Here is an 18,072-nt window from a genome sequence, read left to right on the forward strand (position 1 = left end):
GGAAATAATTCTTCCCTTTTCAGCTGAGGTCATCTTGACAGGTTAATTAATTTTGATGCATAATAAATAACATAAATCTCTGTTTTCAATAATACATTGGTATGTAGATTTGTTTCACTACTGTGCTCATGTTTGACACTGACAACTAAAATAAGCATAGGCATGGTTTTTGCCATTTAATGTAAAGATTCTGTATTCATTTATTCCTGTTCTTTTCATCTTATAAAACAACCTGCAGAAAAGAAATCTCATTTAAAGCTATGGTTTCTAAGATTCTGACACTAAGTTATTATGCTCATTCTTCATTGCTAGAGCAGGATTTCATATCAAATTAGGTAATTTATTTGGTGCTCACAGTTCATTAATATCCTTCATTCCCAATCTTTGACTAATTTTGTTTTCTAATAATATTTCATGCAATTATTCTTCTCAAGTTTGCTAGACTGGAAATTGAGAATATTTCTTATTTCTCCTCTCAAATCTGCTACTCAGTAAAACCTTCACAGTTAGCCTCTTTTAATACCTTTCTTCGTAATTTTCACTTGTCTTTGCAAAAGTGGTATCTTTTGATTCAGTTACAGGTTACACATGACTCACAAGTTACAGGTTGCATTAAGACCCGCAGGTCTCATCAGGATTCATAGAACTGCTATGAAAGTCTTTCACATCCATGTCATAGAAAAAATGGAACTACAAATGATCTTATGGTACAGCACAGAAATAGAGATATTGACAATGCACAAAGAGGTAACGAAAACAGTCTAGAATAGCTTAGTCTAAAGTAGTTTAGAATCCTAATTTAGTGTGAAGTCAGCTACCAGGGTTTACTACCAAGATATTAGAATGAACTTATTTGATGGGATTTTTAAATTACTTTAAATTTGCTAGAGTGAGACTAGGACATTACTGCAAGACACACAGATGATTGGTAATGAATTTTCACCTTTTGATGTTTGTATGGGTTTTATAAAGTCCACACATAGTTGCAGAAACTACATTGTGATCTGTTACCTCACATATTGAATTGCTTCAGTATTATTCTACATGCACAGGAAACAGATTGACCTTTCTTGTGAGGTATTCTGCTCCTCTGCCATAAAGCAACACTAAATTCTTAATTAAGAACCAAGCCATATATTTTAATTAAATTGAACTAGAAAAAATATTTCCTTGAGCATGGTCTCAATCACTGAAGACTGTCTGGTTGCCCTTTTGATAGAAACTAATCTTCTACTGCCCAGTTTTTATTCCTCATCTGGTTAGTCCTGTTTATAGCCAGAAATATGATAGGATAGGGTAGTTAGTTTCTTTGGAGCATGTTTGAAAAAGTCTACTACATGCTGAATGTATTATGAATTTCTTAGAAAATCAAGAAATACTCTGAAAAGAATTTTTACAATGTATTATCCTAGAAGACATAAATTTCAGGTATGCCTGCTTTTTACATAAGACTGAGGGAAACAGGGAGGGAACAAACAAGAGGTGATATAGCCTTGAACAGTTCCAGATTTGGACTCGTGCTAATTACACAGAAGTCAAATTGCAGTCATCAATCTAATACATGTGCAGGATTATATGCTACCAATACTGTAAACTCAGATTGTTTTATCATGATTCATAAAATGAAATACACTACAAAGCCTCAAGTTGTAAGAAAATATAAGATTTTCAATTTAAAATTTTTTTTTAGAAAATTTGTAGCCCCAAATGAATGAGAAAAAATGCAGAAAAATAAACCGGGGTATTAGAAGCATTTGAAATTTCAAAGGAAAAAACATTCCAAACCATATTGATTCTAAATGCCTTTTCTTATTAGCAATCCAATGCTTTGGAGATTGGTTTGTGGGGGCTATTTGAGGAAAATTAGAAGAAAAAAGGAGAGCAGAGGAGTTTGGGTGGCTGGTAATTTTTTATTTCTATTTTTTTAAAAATTACTAGCTGAAACACTGCTTTTTTTTTTCTTTCTTTCTTTTTTTTTTCTTTTTTTGCTTGTCTTACTCTTCTTTTTGCAGTCTTCATGAAGTCAACCATTCATAGAAGACTTTCTCATTAGCACATTTTTTGCTGAATCACAGTGCCCATTTTCCAGAATTCTTTATGAAAAATAGTAACCACACATAGTTTGTTTCTTTCCCAGCATCTCTGTAGACTAAATATCTCTTTATGACTTTCATAGTGAAAATACAATATTTCTCATACTTTGAGACTACAGAGTATATGATTGGGCCTAAGCATAGAAAGATTTTTGGTTGCCGTTTGGTTGCTGAAAGATTTGGCAGCCGTCGTGGTGACTGCCTTCAACCAAAGGATGTTAATCTCTTTGGGATTCCACTGGGAAGGAGAGAACAGAAAACATTACAGAGGGTCAAATTCCAGCAATAAATTGTTCAAATAATTTTGTTTATATTGTACAAAGGCTATATTTATAATGTCTACATGGATTGGTATCTATAATATTTGTATTATTTTTATATTTGTGGAATTTTTCTATTTAGTTAAATATGTGATGCTTTATGGTTACTTTATTAATTTAATCATAACCAAAAAAAAAACCTAAGGTAAATAATACTTTTTTTACATGTTAGAATAAAAAGAATTATTCATGTTTTTTAAAGGAAATTTGATGATCTATATGACATTTAATCTCTTTGCTACATCATCTTTTTGTAATTTTTATATGTTTATAGTTATACCTATACAAATTCATGGCTGCAGTTTTCAACAAACAAATAAAAATAAAACTTTGAATTAGGTCAATAAAAAAAAATCTGGAAAGATATCCAGCATTTCTTTGTTTTAGTTAAGGAGGTTTATTTAAAATTTCTATGGCATATTTACTGATTTTTTTTCTTTTATTTCTTTTTCTTTACTATAAATCTAGCTGGTCACTGTGGTATCCCAGATCTTATAGTCAATGGACAAGTAATAGGAGAGAATTATGGCTATAGAGACACAGTTGTTTACCAGTGCAGTCCTGGTTTTCGGTTGATTGGCTCTTCTGTAAGGATATGTCAGCAGGATCACAACTGGTCTGGTCAGCTTCCATCCTGTGTGCGTAAGTAAGCATGGCAGCACATCCTGATTTATGTTACAGGAATATCTCTGTCAAACACAATGAGGATTGAACGATCCCCAAAACTATGAGGCCACAGAAAATCTATGATTCATCTATCAGGTGTAAATGTTGTCACCTCAAATTTCTACTGCATCTTTGGGCGACTGAATACCTGCTGTTATGGATATGAAAATTCTTCAGAAAGTGATAGGACTTATGAATGCCACTACTCACATTTGAAAATGGCTTTATGATTGGTAGTGGCTTTTAAAAATATTTAATATATATTTACTTTCACTCTCTTTGTTAGATAAGTAACTACTGTTGAAGCAATCTGTCAACACTGCAGATTAAAATGTTTTCTTTACTAAATTATATTTTCTTTGCTTCTTCTTCTTCTTCCTCAGAGAGATGCTGTTACTTTGATTTGTGGTTTTGGGGATCTTCTGAATGTTGTGCTTCGTTAATAAAGTTTATTTTGCATGACAAGTATGTCAAGCCATCACATGAAAGATCTTTAAGTAATAACAGAAAATTATGTATTTAATTTAGGAAAATTTGAGATTTCTCCAAGCACTTTAAAGTAAATTACCACTGTTTTTCATGTTCAGTAATATTAGAGTATTGAAACTTTATTAATTGGCCTCCAGATATCCTATAGCTCTATTTTGTAGCAGAAATTCTCTTAATGCCAAGTCATAGTACACGATGTTAATTCATTTATTCTGTGATATTTTATTTTTTATTTTTAATTACTGATCACCCTTTTTGTTGTTTTTGTTTGTTTGTTTGTTTGTTTTACCATCCGTTTGTTACAAAATAGAAGAAAATGTTTACAAACTGGTTTTGAATAATTTTTTGAATATTTATTTATGTCCAATTTTCCTTAATTTTTTCATTCATTTTTTGTGGGTGCAAAAAAGAAAGTTTGCCTTCTTTAGAGAGTTTTTGTATAAACATAAGAACAATTTCACTGTGGAGATGGTTCTGGTTTTGGTTGGTTTTTTTTTTTAAATAGTCATAAATTTATAGCTTCACTAAGTATTTGGATCACAAAGATAAAATATTGAGTTGATACTAAGACAAATTTGTAAGGAATAATACTTGAGGAACTAAGGTAGTGAAATACGTCCTTTCAGTTTCAGACTATATATACTGAAAATCTAGTGCTTGCTTTTCTCCTGCTTCTCCAGAAGAGTTTTCTTTATTTGCTTTCATTCTTGCGTGTCAAATTCTATTCAGTTTATTTAAAAATTTAAGGAAGTTCTTAAAATTGAATATGTCATGGAAAGTATGCAGTGTCTTATAATATCAAAACCTCAGAATACTATTATGTAATTATTATCTATTGCATAATAAATAATGAAAAGTGATAACATCTTGCTCTATTTTTGTGGGGTTTTTGGACTGGTGCTATGCTAGCCGTCAGCTGTGGTCACCCTGGCAGTCCTATTTATGGAAGAACAAGTGGAAATGGTTTCAACTTCAATGATGTCGTGACATTTTCATGTAATACTGGGTATGTTATGCAAGGACCAACCAAAGCTCAGTGCCAAGCTAATAGGCAGTGGAGCCACTCGCCTCCAATATGCAAAGGTAAGAATGCAGTATTTACAGGTTTCTAACTAAATGTTGTAAAATTACGGCTGAAAAATAAGCAGAGTGTAAAGGAACACAAGACAAAGTAATTCCTCTCTCACCAAGAGAGACTGATTACCTAACATAATCTTATTCTTAAAGACTTTTTGTGATTCTATGATTTTTTTCACTCAGGTTGCCAGGATAATGGTTGCACAGGAACTTTCTTATGTGTCTGTAGAATGTATTGCTCTTTAAAAAAATTGTTTCTACAAGTTACTTAAGCAAAATTATGCAGAGGTAATTAAAAGCTTAAATCCTGAAATACTTTTCTCTGCATTTTTAGCTGACATAGTTCTAAGAGAAACATAAGAATTTTTTTCCTTTTACATTTCTGTTGGTGCTCCACTGAGCATCTTGACTTTGGAAATTGTTATTCTACTTCATTAACATTGTCCATTTGTGTTGGTTCTCAATGCTTCCAGATATTATATGTAAAATACTTTCACTTAGAAAAATAATACTATGAAATTAGTCCTGTTTGAACTTTCATAAGCAGTTTTGAGAAGGTTTTGTCACCCCAGTCTTAAAATTTATGTGTTTTTTTAATAATTGGTTTTATTTAGAAAACTGTACTTCTTGCTGTAACGTGCAGGTACATATGCAGAAATTCTGATTACTGTTTTGCAACATCTTCTCTGCAGCTTCTATGGATTTTTATCTGTGCATAAACTAAATCATGTGTTTTTATAGAAGTTTTATTGACTATATTTTATTTTCAATAGGCGTTCTCAACTTTCATTTGATCACTTTCCCCTAAGAGATACTGCCAAATAGTTTACAGAACTTAAATTTCTAAGGAACTCTTTGTTGATGAGAAGATATTATTTTCTAAATTTACAATACTAAACATGTACTGTGTGTTTTCAATCTCATTTTCAATCCAGTTGTTATCAGTCACCTTGGTATTCTCATATTGCAAAGTAATGTGCCAAAGTGCTGATAACTTATTGGCATGTAGGGATTGGTAAATAAGTTGATCAGGTTACTCTTTGAAATTTTACACTGTCCTGAAATTGTATATTGGTTTTAGGAGTTTAAAAACAAAAAGAACTAATCTTGTTTTGGGCATCATTAACCATGTCTGCGGTGTGCAGTGAAATCCTTTCTAATGAATATGATTTTGTTTTATTTGCTTTGAAGTTAAATAATAATATTAGCTGTTATCTTGCATATTTGTAAACTACCAAATATGCAATATTATAGAAAAGGTTGCACATTGTTACGAAGACTTTGCTTTTGTCCCATATTTTTTTCACATAAATTCAGTAGTGCACTTGCTATTGTTACACTATTTACAACTTTGTTAAATATCTAGTTTCTTAGCCAGCCATAATAATTGTGGAAAACTATTAAAATGGTCAAAGTTCCTTGTGTTTCATTTCAAGTGCTCACTGCTCCTCAGTAATAAATAAATTATTTTCATTACTTTAAATATGTGCTTAGTAGCATGAACATGGACAACATTGTCAGGTACATGGTGTGATTCTTGGGGCTGTCCTGTGCAGGGTCAGGAGATGGATGTCAATGATCCTTGCACAGGGAAAAAAAAGAAAAAGACAGAAATGTAGCTCAGACTTTCCTCCAGGGAAAAAAAAAAATCAATATTGACCATCAATGTAGCCAAAAATCGTTCTGTCCTTTACTGTTAAAGAAGTCAAATACAAGCAGAAAGCTATTTCTGTCCTTAGAAAAGGTATCTTTTCTAGACTTGTTGTACCAGTATTTGAGACCTGCTAGAAGAAGCACACTGGCAGACTACAGCATTTATAATAGTGGCTAGAGAGAATATGAGCCATAAAATGCCTACATTAAGTGATTTAGGTAGGAAAAAATGATCTTGAATTGTGTCTGGAAATACTGTTTTTCCTTTGCAGATTACAGAGCTTTTCATCATATTTGGATAATTTCATATATAGACATCCATGCACATTTACCTCTGAAATTCAACAAATGTGAAAGCAGAGTCCTGCTCCTGGGGAAGAGTAACCCCATGCATCAATACAGGCTGGGGGTGACCTGCTGGAAAGCAGCTCTGCGGAGAAGGACCTGGGGGTCCTGGTGGACAACAAACTGTCCATGGGCCAGCCGTGTGCTGTGTGGCCAAGAAGGGCAGTGGTGCCCTGGGGTGCATTAGGAAGAGCATTGCCAGCAAGTAAAGGGGGGTGATCCTGCCCCTCTGCTCAGCCCTAGAGAGGAACATCTGGAGAACCTGGAGTGTGTCCAGTGGAGGGCTACAAAGGTGGTTAAGGGACTGGAGCATCTCTCTTACAAGGACAGTCTGTGAGAACTGGGCCTGTTCAGGCTTGAGAAGAGGTGACTGAGAGGAAACTTCAGTAACTGACGGGAGGGTGTCAAGAGGATGGAGCCAGGGTCTTCATGGTGGTGCCAATTAAAAGGATGAGAGGCAGTGGGTAGGAACTGATGCACAGGAAATTCCACCTGAAAACACATGCATATAGAGAGATTTGCACACAGGTGTATGCAAGTGCATGTATATAAAAATGCAATTGATTATAAGGATATAGGGACAGTAATTTTTATGAGAACTTTGGTTTTCTAGAGTAACCCTGAATAAGTGATGACATGTTTCCTTGACCAGAGGAAACCACATGAAAACTGTTAAAAAAATCTTCATGACCCCCAAATAAGTATTGTAATGAACTCACAGATAGCTGTAAGACACACACAAAAAAGGTGGGGGAAATCCATATTCTGAAATTTCAGAAATATAAATTTTAAAGTGGTAAGGTCTCAAGAAATTCATCAGTATTCTTAACCATTAGTAAACCTTTCTTTTTAAAAGTTCCTACCCACTTGTTGGGATATGTTCTTATTCTGTCAGATTCACTAGAGTCTTACCTAACTGACCTTCTGCCCTTTAGCTCAAAACATCTGTCTGAAAAGTGGTCCATTATCAAAATGTTGATATAGGAACATAAGTATGTTTGCGTTTCTGTGTGTGTTAGACCAAAGTCACATCTAGCCCCAAAATATGGTTCTATTTGTGGACAATAGTGTATGTCAAGGCAGGAAGATAAATTCATTTTATTGGTGTGTTCAGTAACTTTTAGTGGTCAATAATTTTGTGGTATCATCATATTGTAAAGAAGCATTTCCTTTTATTTGCTCTGGGTTTAAAATCTTCTGGCTTTAGTGTCTCGTTGTTTCAGCTCTTCTTCCTAATTCATTACCATTATATAAAAAGTTAGGGTATATAAAACCAGGATAGCAACACATTGGATATTTCTTATACAAAGAATAGGAGACCATTTTAGGAGACTGTATTAGTATGGCTGTCAATTCTGTGCTCTTTTTCTTTTTAGTGGTCAATTGTTCTGATCCTGGAATTCCTGCAAATTCTATAAGAGAAAGTAAAATCGAACATGGAAATTTCACATATGGCACAGTGGTATTTTATGACTGCAATCCTGGATATTTTTTATTTGGCTCTTCAGTTTTAATTTGTCAACCAAATGGCCACTGGGACAAACCTCTACCTGAATGCATTAGTAAGTAGATAATGAGTTTTCTTCTACAAGGAATGTGGACTAGACAAGGTGTTATTTTGCATAAAATTTTCATCAGTCTCATGACACCAATTATAATAATCATATATATATACATTTGTGTGTGTGCAGTACTGCGGGAGGGTCTCGGTAACTGCTGAAATAGCAGTTATATTGTCCTTGTATGTAGCAAATAACACAGAATACTAATGAAATGCAATAGCCAAACAAACATCTCTGAATGCTCCAGCATAGTAATCCCTGATAGCATACAAGGTCAAAACCTGTTCATTGAATTCACCAGTAATAGCACTGTGGAACACGTAAGGTGTCCTCTGGACAATATCCTCAGTTTACCACACTAATAGATGTATCTGAATGTCATACTCATATGCAACCTATTCACTAAGGCAGGTAGGTCAACACAAGTAGGTTATTTTATTCTGGTTTGTCATAAACAATTTTCTAACTGTGATGCAGATATAGCCAGAGATATTTCTTAGACTTTTAATTGGCTGGGACAGTTGATTTACCTGGTTCTCTATTGGTCTGTAAAAAGAATTTCGTTTAGGATCAACATTTTTCACTGAGAAAGGCTTCTTTTCTAGGGATTAAAGGGAAAACAGGATAAAGGTTGCTTATTCAGGAATCATGGACTGATACTTGCAGTACTGTAGCTATTTGTTCTCAGGTGGCTTCACTAGTTCTACTATTACCTCTCTAAAAATACGAAAAAACTAAACTTTTTTTCTTATTATTGCTAAAAATTTCAGTTATGGAACTTGTCCCTTACTTTAATGGAAAAGTAGCTTGATTGCAAGTCAAGATTGCACAGTGAAATAAAGTGTCTATTGATTTCACCTTAAATTTAATGGCAACATTACCATTTCAAAAAGAGAAATATTGCTTAATAGTAAAATATTTCCAAAGATAAATGAATTTAAAGATAAAGTTGCCAAGATTTCTTCTTTCTACATTTATATTTTAATCTCTTAGTCATTTTTATCTGAATTGTGACAAGTAATTTAATAATACAGCCTTTATTCTTCTTTTAAAAGGGCTTTGGGAGTAAAAGTGATAATGTACTTTTGAAAGGGCATCTTCTGCTTTATTTGTGTAAGTTTTGTAGAGGGGTCAATGAATTCTACCAAAGTGGTATCCTTGATATTTTGTAATTGTAAGCTTACCAAAACTTTTTAGGAGCCTTTTCTTAAGACCTTCTGGAGTGTTTTGCAAATTGTTGCTGGAACAGGACTTTTTACAATGGCATGTATTGATAGGACAAGGAGTAACGGTTTAAATGAAAAAGAGTTCATTTAGACTCTAGATATAGAGAAGATTTTTTTTTAAATGAGGGTGGAAAAACAGAAAGGAAGAAATTAGTATTAGAAAAAAAAAAAAAAGAAATTCAATCAGGTTTTCATATGAAATCCCAGCCTGAAAATATTAATATCAAATTAAATTTTGTAGAATGCATAATCAAATTAAGGGTAATATTCAGGGTGCTATAATTTTTTAAATCAATTATTAGAGATCCAAGACTTCAAGACACAAATGTAAACAGAAAAGTGTGTATAGGAAAGCCCAAAGGTGGAAACTGTAAGGTACCAGTAGGAAATTAACTCTGCCCTGTATGACATCTGAATAGAGCAAAACAATCAATCAAGAACACTACAGATAATAAAATATTCTGTAAAACTGTGAATGTTCTTCACAAAAAAAAAAGATTTTATTTTGTTGAAGCCTGCATGACCAACATGCCTTTTTATTGACAACGTTCTAAGTTTTCATTCTCAACAATCATCCATAATTGATAGTAGATTTTAGTTAGAAGCAATTGATTAAAAAATAACATGTTGACAACAAGTGCTTGTTATGTAAAGTTGACTGTTCTGGCCATTTCACTCAAGGTCCTCAAAGCCTGCAGAATGGTCTCAGGGCCAATGATACTCAGTAGGAATCAAAGTTGGTCAGTAGCTTACCACATTCCTAAATCCTTTGTGGCCCTGTCAGGAAGGTTCTGCACCATGAAAGCTGGACCTTTGGGAGAACATGTCATTACATGCAAATCAGTATATACATAAATTAAAGCTCTAAGACCAAAATAATCATTTAAGAAAGACAATTTGTCACATATGACTTTGGTCTTACACTGTATTGTACAATCATTGTACTGTTGCAGGTATCTGAAATGCCATGGAATTGAACACATCCTCAACCTTGATCAGGCTTCTGATCTGGATTTTTGTTTAATAAAAAAGCCCTGCTGAAAATAGTATTAAATACAATGAAGTTTTGCTAAAAACTACAGTTGTATGACTTAGCAGCTGGTTCTATTACACTGATATTTGCAGCTCTAATTTGTGGGTTTCTTGGTACGTGAATACAAATATCTCTGGAAAAGATAATCTACATACCATGAATAGATGTAAGATAAAAAGAAATCAAACATCAGGCCTAGATTCAGTTTATGTACATAATGGATGCGGTTTATGAATTTCAACTGTGAATTTCCCAAACTTGATTTATTTCGCTTGCTCTTTGCTCTGAATTATTAAAAGAGAGATTAAATTCTGCATATTCTCTACCACAGCAGTGACTTTGGCAAATAATGTGTTCCTGTAATTTTTCTCTGAGGAGTACAAGGTGTGTGCATGTGTTCGTGCCATAAAGATCAACTTAGTGAATGAATGGTTCTGAACATCATTATATGTGTCTAAAATAGCTATTTTTGACATCTCCAAACATTTATTTCAGAGCTTTTGGTCTGAAGCATATTTTGCATTCTAATCCCATGATCTTCCCCAAACCCTAAAAATGTTAACCCCTTCACAAAGTTTATATGTGCAGTTATGAAAATGAAATCTAAAAATTCTTTGATCAGCGATAATAACCTTCTTTTATCTCCAATAATTATGCATTGTAGTGATTGACTGTGGACATCCTGGAGTTCCTCCTAACGCGGTCCTGTCTGGAGATAAATATACCTTTGGTTCTACTGTGCATTACACCTGCACGGGCAGACGATCACTGTTAGGGCAGTCATCTCGCACATGTCAGCTGAATGGACACTGGAGTGGGTCTCTTCCTCACTGCTCAGGTAATATAACTGAATTAATGACTGTGTCTTGAGGGGTTTTTAAATATATTTTGATTTTTTCTGAAGGCCATTTCAAAATCTGTAAAATCATATATAAAACTGAATTACCATCTCAGTAGAAGTAAAAAAAAAAAAATAGAATCAAAATAAGCATAAAGTATTAGCAAGAAAATAATCCAGAAGAAGTAGCCTTTCTTGGTGGCACTTAATATGAACAAGAAATTTCACATTCAGTTGACTGTTAACGAAACTAGTTTGTGTTGAAAATATTTTTGATGTGATTTCTGGCAAGAGTGTTAATTTCCACAGTGAAATCATACAACATTGTCTCTTCAAGATGATGAGTTAATTTTCTTTTTTTTTTTTTCTCTTAACTTGCAAAGTGTCTACTGGCTTGATGACACCTCAGATATAGCTTGGCTGTGCAATACATCTGTCTGTATAATATGGCCAGGTCGGCTCCCATAATTTCAAGACAGGATGCTCCATTTTTGAGGGAACACCATCTAATCCTTGTAATAGTTTAGCTCTCACTGAAGTCAAGATATGTTTTCTGAAAAACTTATTGCTTAGGAATATTGTGTTTCACAACTTCAGTTTGATTCACTTTAAAAGCAGTGATCAGGTGAAAAACAGAAATCCAAGTCACAAACTAAATTGGGATTTGATTAAATCCCTTTTGTTATTGCAGACTATATAAACAAATACTGTGATAAAGGTTAACCATGTTATCAGCTTTAATTCTCAGTAAATAACCCTAATAAATCTTGTCCTGCTTATGTTTCATTATTTAATTGAAGAAATCAGAGGAGTTTTGAATCTTTTTTAAACCCAAGTAATTTAGAGAACTCAGACTTATTTAATGGCAGAAAATAAGAAAATAAGTGACATGTTTTTCTCGGATTAGATCTATGCCAAGACTAGAAGTGAAAAATAACTGATACACAGAACTGACTATGCTATACTACTTTCATATCTAAAATCCAAAGTTCTTTACAGTGTTAGTCAATAATAGAATCCTAGAATGGTGGAAGTCAGACAGACCTTTACAAATCATCTAGGCCAACTTCTAGTTACAGGTAAGCACATTTTTCACTAACATCATAGAATGGAAGGGACCCCCAAAGATCATCCAGTCCTCCCTTACTGCAATGAGAAGGGATGTATTCAACTAGATCAGGTTTCTCAAAGTCCTGTTCAACCTGACCTCAAACATTTCCAGGGGGGTTGCATCCACCAGTTCTCTGGGCAGCCTGTTCCAGTGACTCACTGCACACTTCATAGGAAATGTCTGCTTTATGCCCGATTTAAATTTAGCCTCTTACAGTTTAAAATTGTCCCCTCTTCTTCTGTCACTACAGACCTTGATAAAAAGCCACTCTACATCTTTCTTCTATATTTTATGTATTGAAAGTCCACAATAAGGTCTTCTGGAAGCCTTCCTTTTTTCAGGTTGAACAGCCCAAATTCTCTCAGACTTTTTTGCACAGCAGAGGTGTTCCAGCCCTCTGATCATATTTATTAACATCCTCTGGACCTGCTCTAACAGGTCTTTGTTCCTGTTGTATTGGAAACCTCAGAAATGGATACAGTAGTCCAGATGGAGGTCTCACATATTCAAAACCTTTTTTTGTGGTTTTTTTTTCTCCCACCCTCATCTCTTCAGTGTATTCAGTTATAAACTGATTCTCAGCTGCAGTTTCAGAATATGAAATTTTATAGCCCATGGGACAGAAATAGTTGAAATTAATATGAAATATTAAAATAGAGCTAAATTCTGAAGTGTTGGAGGAATTTTTCAGTGTCTGAACCTTCTGAGAACTCCTAAGAACCTAGAATGTGACAAAACCTAGAAAAATGTACACCTTAATCTTTCTATTCATAAAGCAGAAGGTAATTTGCCACAATTAGAGAAAAGATCAAGTTCTTATAATCTGTAATTTTAAAAGGTATGCACTAGAAATCAAACTTTAATGTAAAATAATCTTATTTAATAAATAATGATATATTCATGTATTTGCAAAGTTGAACTTTAAATATAAAAGTGTTTTTACAGCTAACATGAGTACATATTTGTCTGGGGGAAAAATCCTCTTTAGATAAGGCTATTTATTGTAGTTTTTCATAGTATTATTAAGAAAAAATCTGAATTGTGAATTGCAAAAATAATTTTAAAATAGACAAAAATATCAAGGAATACAGCCCAAAAGTACACATAAAAATATCAAAGCAACCCTACTGAAAATAAGTCTATTCTATAGTATTTCTCCTATTAAATTAAATAAATGTTATAACATCTTGGGATATTATGAGTGAGGTACATGAATTTTTTTCATTTTTCTATTTCTTGTTTACCTACACATAAATAACTCTAATCAGATCTAATTATTTTTTTCTTAATACATGAAGGAAAAATTCCTTGACATAGGAACATTTAAATGTTAATCATGATCAATCAAATTGTACTGAATATAAACTCTTATTTTCTTTAACTGTATTGTACCAAACTATAATTCTTAGTAAAATTTTGAGATTTTGTTTTCAAAGCTTTTATCTGAAATGCTTTCTCATTATAAAATAATTTGCAGTTCATGACACAGAATTTCTATATTTTGCATCTAAAATATGTAAAATCATCAGCTTTCATTATTAGCCTTTTAATTGATTTCTTAATTTTAACGCATATTAAAGCTTTAAAATTTGCATGTTTGTTGATATTATTCATAATATATAAAATAGAATATTTAACTGAGAAAAGATACAGCATGCTTGTCCTTTTACTATATGAAAAAAAAATTTAAAAGAAAATGCTAGATCAGTGAACATAAGGTAACTAAATTTTGTATCATCCTTATGACAGTTTCTTGTCACATGACATTGAGCTAGAAGGAATTGTCATGTCCCATTGATATATACTGGCATTCAGAAACAGTTTTCAATCATCATATGCATATCAGATGGAGTCAGAAATTTTTTGCAATGTAGAATTCCTTATATCTGCAGCAAGGATTGTAAATAGTCTAAATATCCTCCATTTCATCGAGATTAAATATCAACTGAGATTTTGCTACACATGTGAACGAAGGATGGCTCATTACTAACCATAAAAATAATTTAGTTGAGTCTGCATGAGCTAATAAAAATATGTTTACTCAGACTTCATCACAGTCTACAACTTCCTCATGAGGGGAAGAGGAGGGGCAGGCACTGATCTCTGTGATGACCAGTAACAGGACCTGAGGGAATGGCCTGAAGCTGTGTCAGGGGAGGTTTAGTTTGGATATCAGGAAAAGGTTCTTCACCCAGAGGGTGTTTGGGCACTGGAACAGCTCCCCAGGGAAGTGGCCACAGCACCAGCCTGACAGAGATCAAGGAGTGTTTGGACAATGCTCTTGGGCACGTGGTGTGACTCTTGGAGATGGTGCTGTGCAGGTCTGGGAGCTGGACTCAGTGATCCTTGTGGGTCCATTCCAACTCAGCTTATTTTGTGATTCTTGGATTCCATCATATCTGATGTGATTAGTCATTTAGAAAAATTATTTCTGTAACCTTCTGTCAAAAGAGCTGGTGGTTAACCTTACTAAAATAAAGTCTAATAGTCCACAGTAATAATTAGGCATTAGAAAAGGCATTTCACTTAGAAGAGGAATATGTGATTTCTACTTGGCATAGCAAATAACCTATTTTCATTTTTTCATCATAAAACTCTTTTAGGCATAGTGTTAAGTAACTTGCCAAAAACTGAGCTGTTATTGTGGAGATTTTACAAGTATAGAATAATGAGTGGGCCTTGTTCCAATTTTGTCATAGTCTAACTAAATACTACTAGAAAATGTAAGATACAGATTCCCAAACCAACAAAAAGCACTCTTGATCCAGGATTTTTTTTAATTATTTCAAAAATATGAAGGTTTGTTTTTTTGTTTTTTTTTTTTCCAAACTAGAGAGTTGTTAAGTCACCTAAGTACCTTGGACATAAATTATTCTGAAAGCTTATAGAATTTTTTTTGCTATAATTTGGAACTATTTGCAATTTCTTTTTAAGCAGGGCTAGCAATCTGCTTTACTGATCTGTGTCACATAATGAAATGGGTATACAGAGCGCAGCCTAACTTCTCAGTCTGTGATTTTGAACCAGACAGCTAGCCCTTTTACTGACTTGAGTATATTTGTTATTTTTGAAATCATTTAAATACATAGTACCATGTGCTTCTTAGACATGATGGACTAGGCCAAGTATTTGCTCATGCACCATCATTTTCAAAACAAAGTAATCTAGTTCTATTCTTCTTCCTTCACTACTCAGTTCTGTACATACTTTTGTCAGTTAAGAGTTGTGTCCAACCCTTCACTCCCAACAGCATTTTTTAGACATACACAGTGCCAACTAAGGCAGCAGAACATTTGTTTTTCTCTGCATGTAAAACTCCAGGGTCCTAACTTCCCATAGAACCACTCTGTAATGAGTTCGTCACTTTTGGTCTTTTACATATTAAGAGTTTGCAAATTTGTTTCCTATTTCTATGAAAAAAAAATTGCTCTTATTACTTCTATTTAAACTTGGAAAAAAACCCAGAAAAGTATAGCTATTCTGCATAACAGATTATTTACATAGTAGGATTAATTCTTTCTACTTCCATCTACCTATCTACTTAATTCTACCTCCATCTCTTTTTACATAGAAAATTATCTTAAAGTTCTCTAAAACAATAAAGTAGATGATTCTAAGTAAATATTTAAAGATTCACACAGATGAGGTGCTGCTCATATAGTGTTACCTGGAACTTCTAAAAGTTCTTACCATAGATGAAGATTTAGATGTATAATCTTAGATATTATTCTTATTTTGTATTGTTATTGTTACTGTTATTTCTGTGTTGATTATTCCAACATTTATATATAACAGATAGTATTCAATATCATAAATTTATTTTTATATAAATAGAAACATATTTACCATTAACCTCTATCCTAGAATTTTCTGAAACATTTATATCTGAGGGAGATTTTAGCTATCAGGCAGTTTTGAAATGATGTTTCAACATTTCTAGAATTCAGGAAAATGCTTCATGTCTAGTACACATAACATTGTTGATTAGAACTTTCATTCAATGGTAAAACTGTTCCAACTCTAGTGATATCATAAAACTAAGAAATATTTTGTGAACACTAGTTATACACAAATGAGAAATTTGGTTTTTTTGCCATCAGAGCCTTGGTTTTCTTCAGAATTTCTTATTTTAAAATGAAAAATTACCAAGGTTTTGTGCTTGTCTTTTTCCCCCCTATTTTATTTGATAATGCTGTTATCAAAATTTAGCATTGTATTTGAGAAAATTGTAATTCATTTCTTTATTCCTATAAAATAATTACAAACAATTAGTGGAAGATCAAGTAATTTTGCAGTTATAGGGACTCACATCAGCTGATATATGTGGGGATTTTATATTTATATTTATATTTATATTTATATTTATATTTATATTTATATTTATATTTATATTTATATTTATATTTATATTTATATTTATATTTATATTTATATTTATATTTATATTTATATTTATATTTATATTTATATATGTATACACACACATATTTAAACACCTGTTTTTAAATACATAGAGACATGCATTATAAATGCGGAATCATAATAATACTTCATACCTATTCTCATCTTTGTGCTCTAAATTCCAGGTGATACAGCTGGTTCTTGTGGTGATCCAGGTATCCCAGGCCATGGCTCTAGGGAAGAAAACAATTTTAAAATTAAAAGCACGATACATTTCAGCTGTGATATTGGATATATCCTCCATGGCTCAGAAGAAAGAACATGTTTGGCAAATGGAAGCTGGACAGGAAGACAACCTGAGTGCAAAGGTAAATCAAAGATCCATTCAATATTTAAACTTTGTTTTTAATACTGTTGATCAGAAAATCAATTTTGCATTGCCAGCTTTGTGTTGTAAGTGGGATGCACTATTTTGGACTGACAATTTTTTCTGAATAATTTTTTGCTCTACAGCAGTGGCTTGGCATCAGGTGACAAATTTGAAACCAGTTCCTGGCACCCATGAAACTCCATGTTTACAGTTTTTGAGGGAAAAATGATAGATAAGCCTCTAGAACTCAATTTTTTGATGAATATTGTTTCACTTAAAAATCTCACCACAACCTGACCTTTAATCACAACCATTATACACCTGAATTTCAGAGAAAAGATCCCTGTTTTAGGAAAATGATCAGGATTTCTTTAGATTTATACATCTATGTATAAATGGTTGGCTTAAAATTTCATTTAATAATACTGTTGACATTATTATGTTTCAGTAGAAAGCAAAATGCTGAGACAAGTTAATTTGTCAAAAATAATTCTGGAAAATTCAAGGTAGACAAATTATCAGAAAAGAAAGCTATATAACAGGATATTTCTGAAGAATCATTTATTGCCTAAATTGCCTTGCTTCAGAATAGGAAATAATTCCCAACAGATTCTTTTGCAAAACATGGTGTCTTGAAAAGAAGAAAATAATTTGAGAACCTGTACTCTTATTTTCTACTTTATTGCTGTTGACTGTGTTATATGTATGAAGAGTAATTTCATTTTAAAAACTTGTTTCATAAACTGGTTTTGTAATATCCTTTCTGCGGAATGATTTTCAACTTTACACTGCATTAAAAATAGTATATATATGTATATATGTGTATATATATATATATATATATATAAATTTATGTTTTCATGCTGGTATCAAAAGGGATATGTTTTG

The 18,072-nt window shown here is 32.8% G+C and overlaps 1 protein-coding gene across 3 annotated transcripts in view; it reads left to right on the forward strand.

Moving 5' to 3' along the window:
• The window catches only part of CSMD3 (CUB and Sushi multiple domains 3), a 585,345-nt gene that overhangs the window by 522,454 nt on the left and 44,819 nt on the right, over positions 1–18,072 (forward strand). For all 3 annotated transcript variants that reach the window (XM_063423509.1, XM_063423591.1, XM_063423676.1), the window contains 5 exons: positions 2,882–3,055; positions 4,478–4,651; positions 8,020–8,205; positions 11,129–11,302; positions 17,000–17,182. In XM_063423509.1, coding sequence (XP_063279579.1) covers positions 2,882–3,055; positions 4,478–4,651; positions 8,020–8,205; positions 11,129–11,302; positions 17,000–17,182 — 891 coding nt within the window. The remainder of the gene's footprint in view (positions 1–2,881; positions 3,056–4,477; positions 4,652–8,019; positions 8,206–11,128; positions 11,303–16,999; positions 17,183–18,072) is intronic.

Source organism: Prinia subflava, chromosome 1 (genome assembly GCF_021018805.1).
Source record: "Prinia subflava isolate CZ2003 ecotype Zambia chromosome 1, Cam_Psub_1.2, whole genome shotgun sequence".
Classification (NCBI taxonomy): Eukaryota; Metazoa; Chordata; class Aves; order Passeriformes; family Cisticolidae; genus Prinia; species Prinia subflava.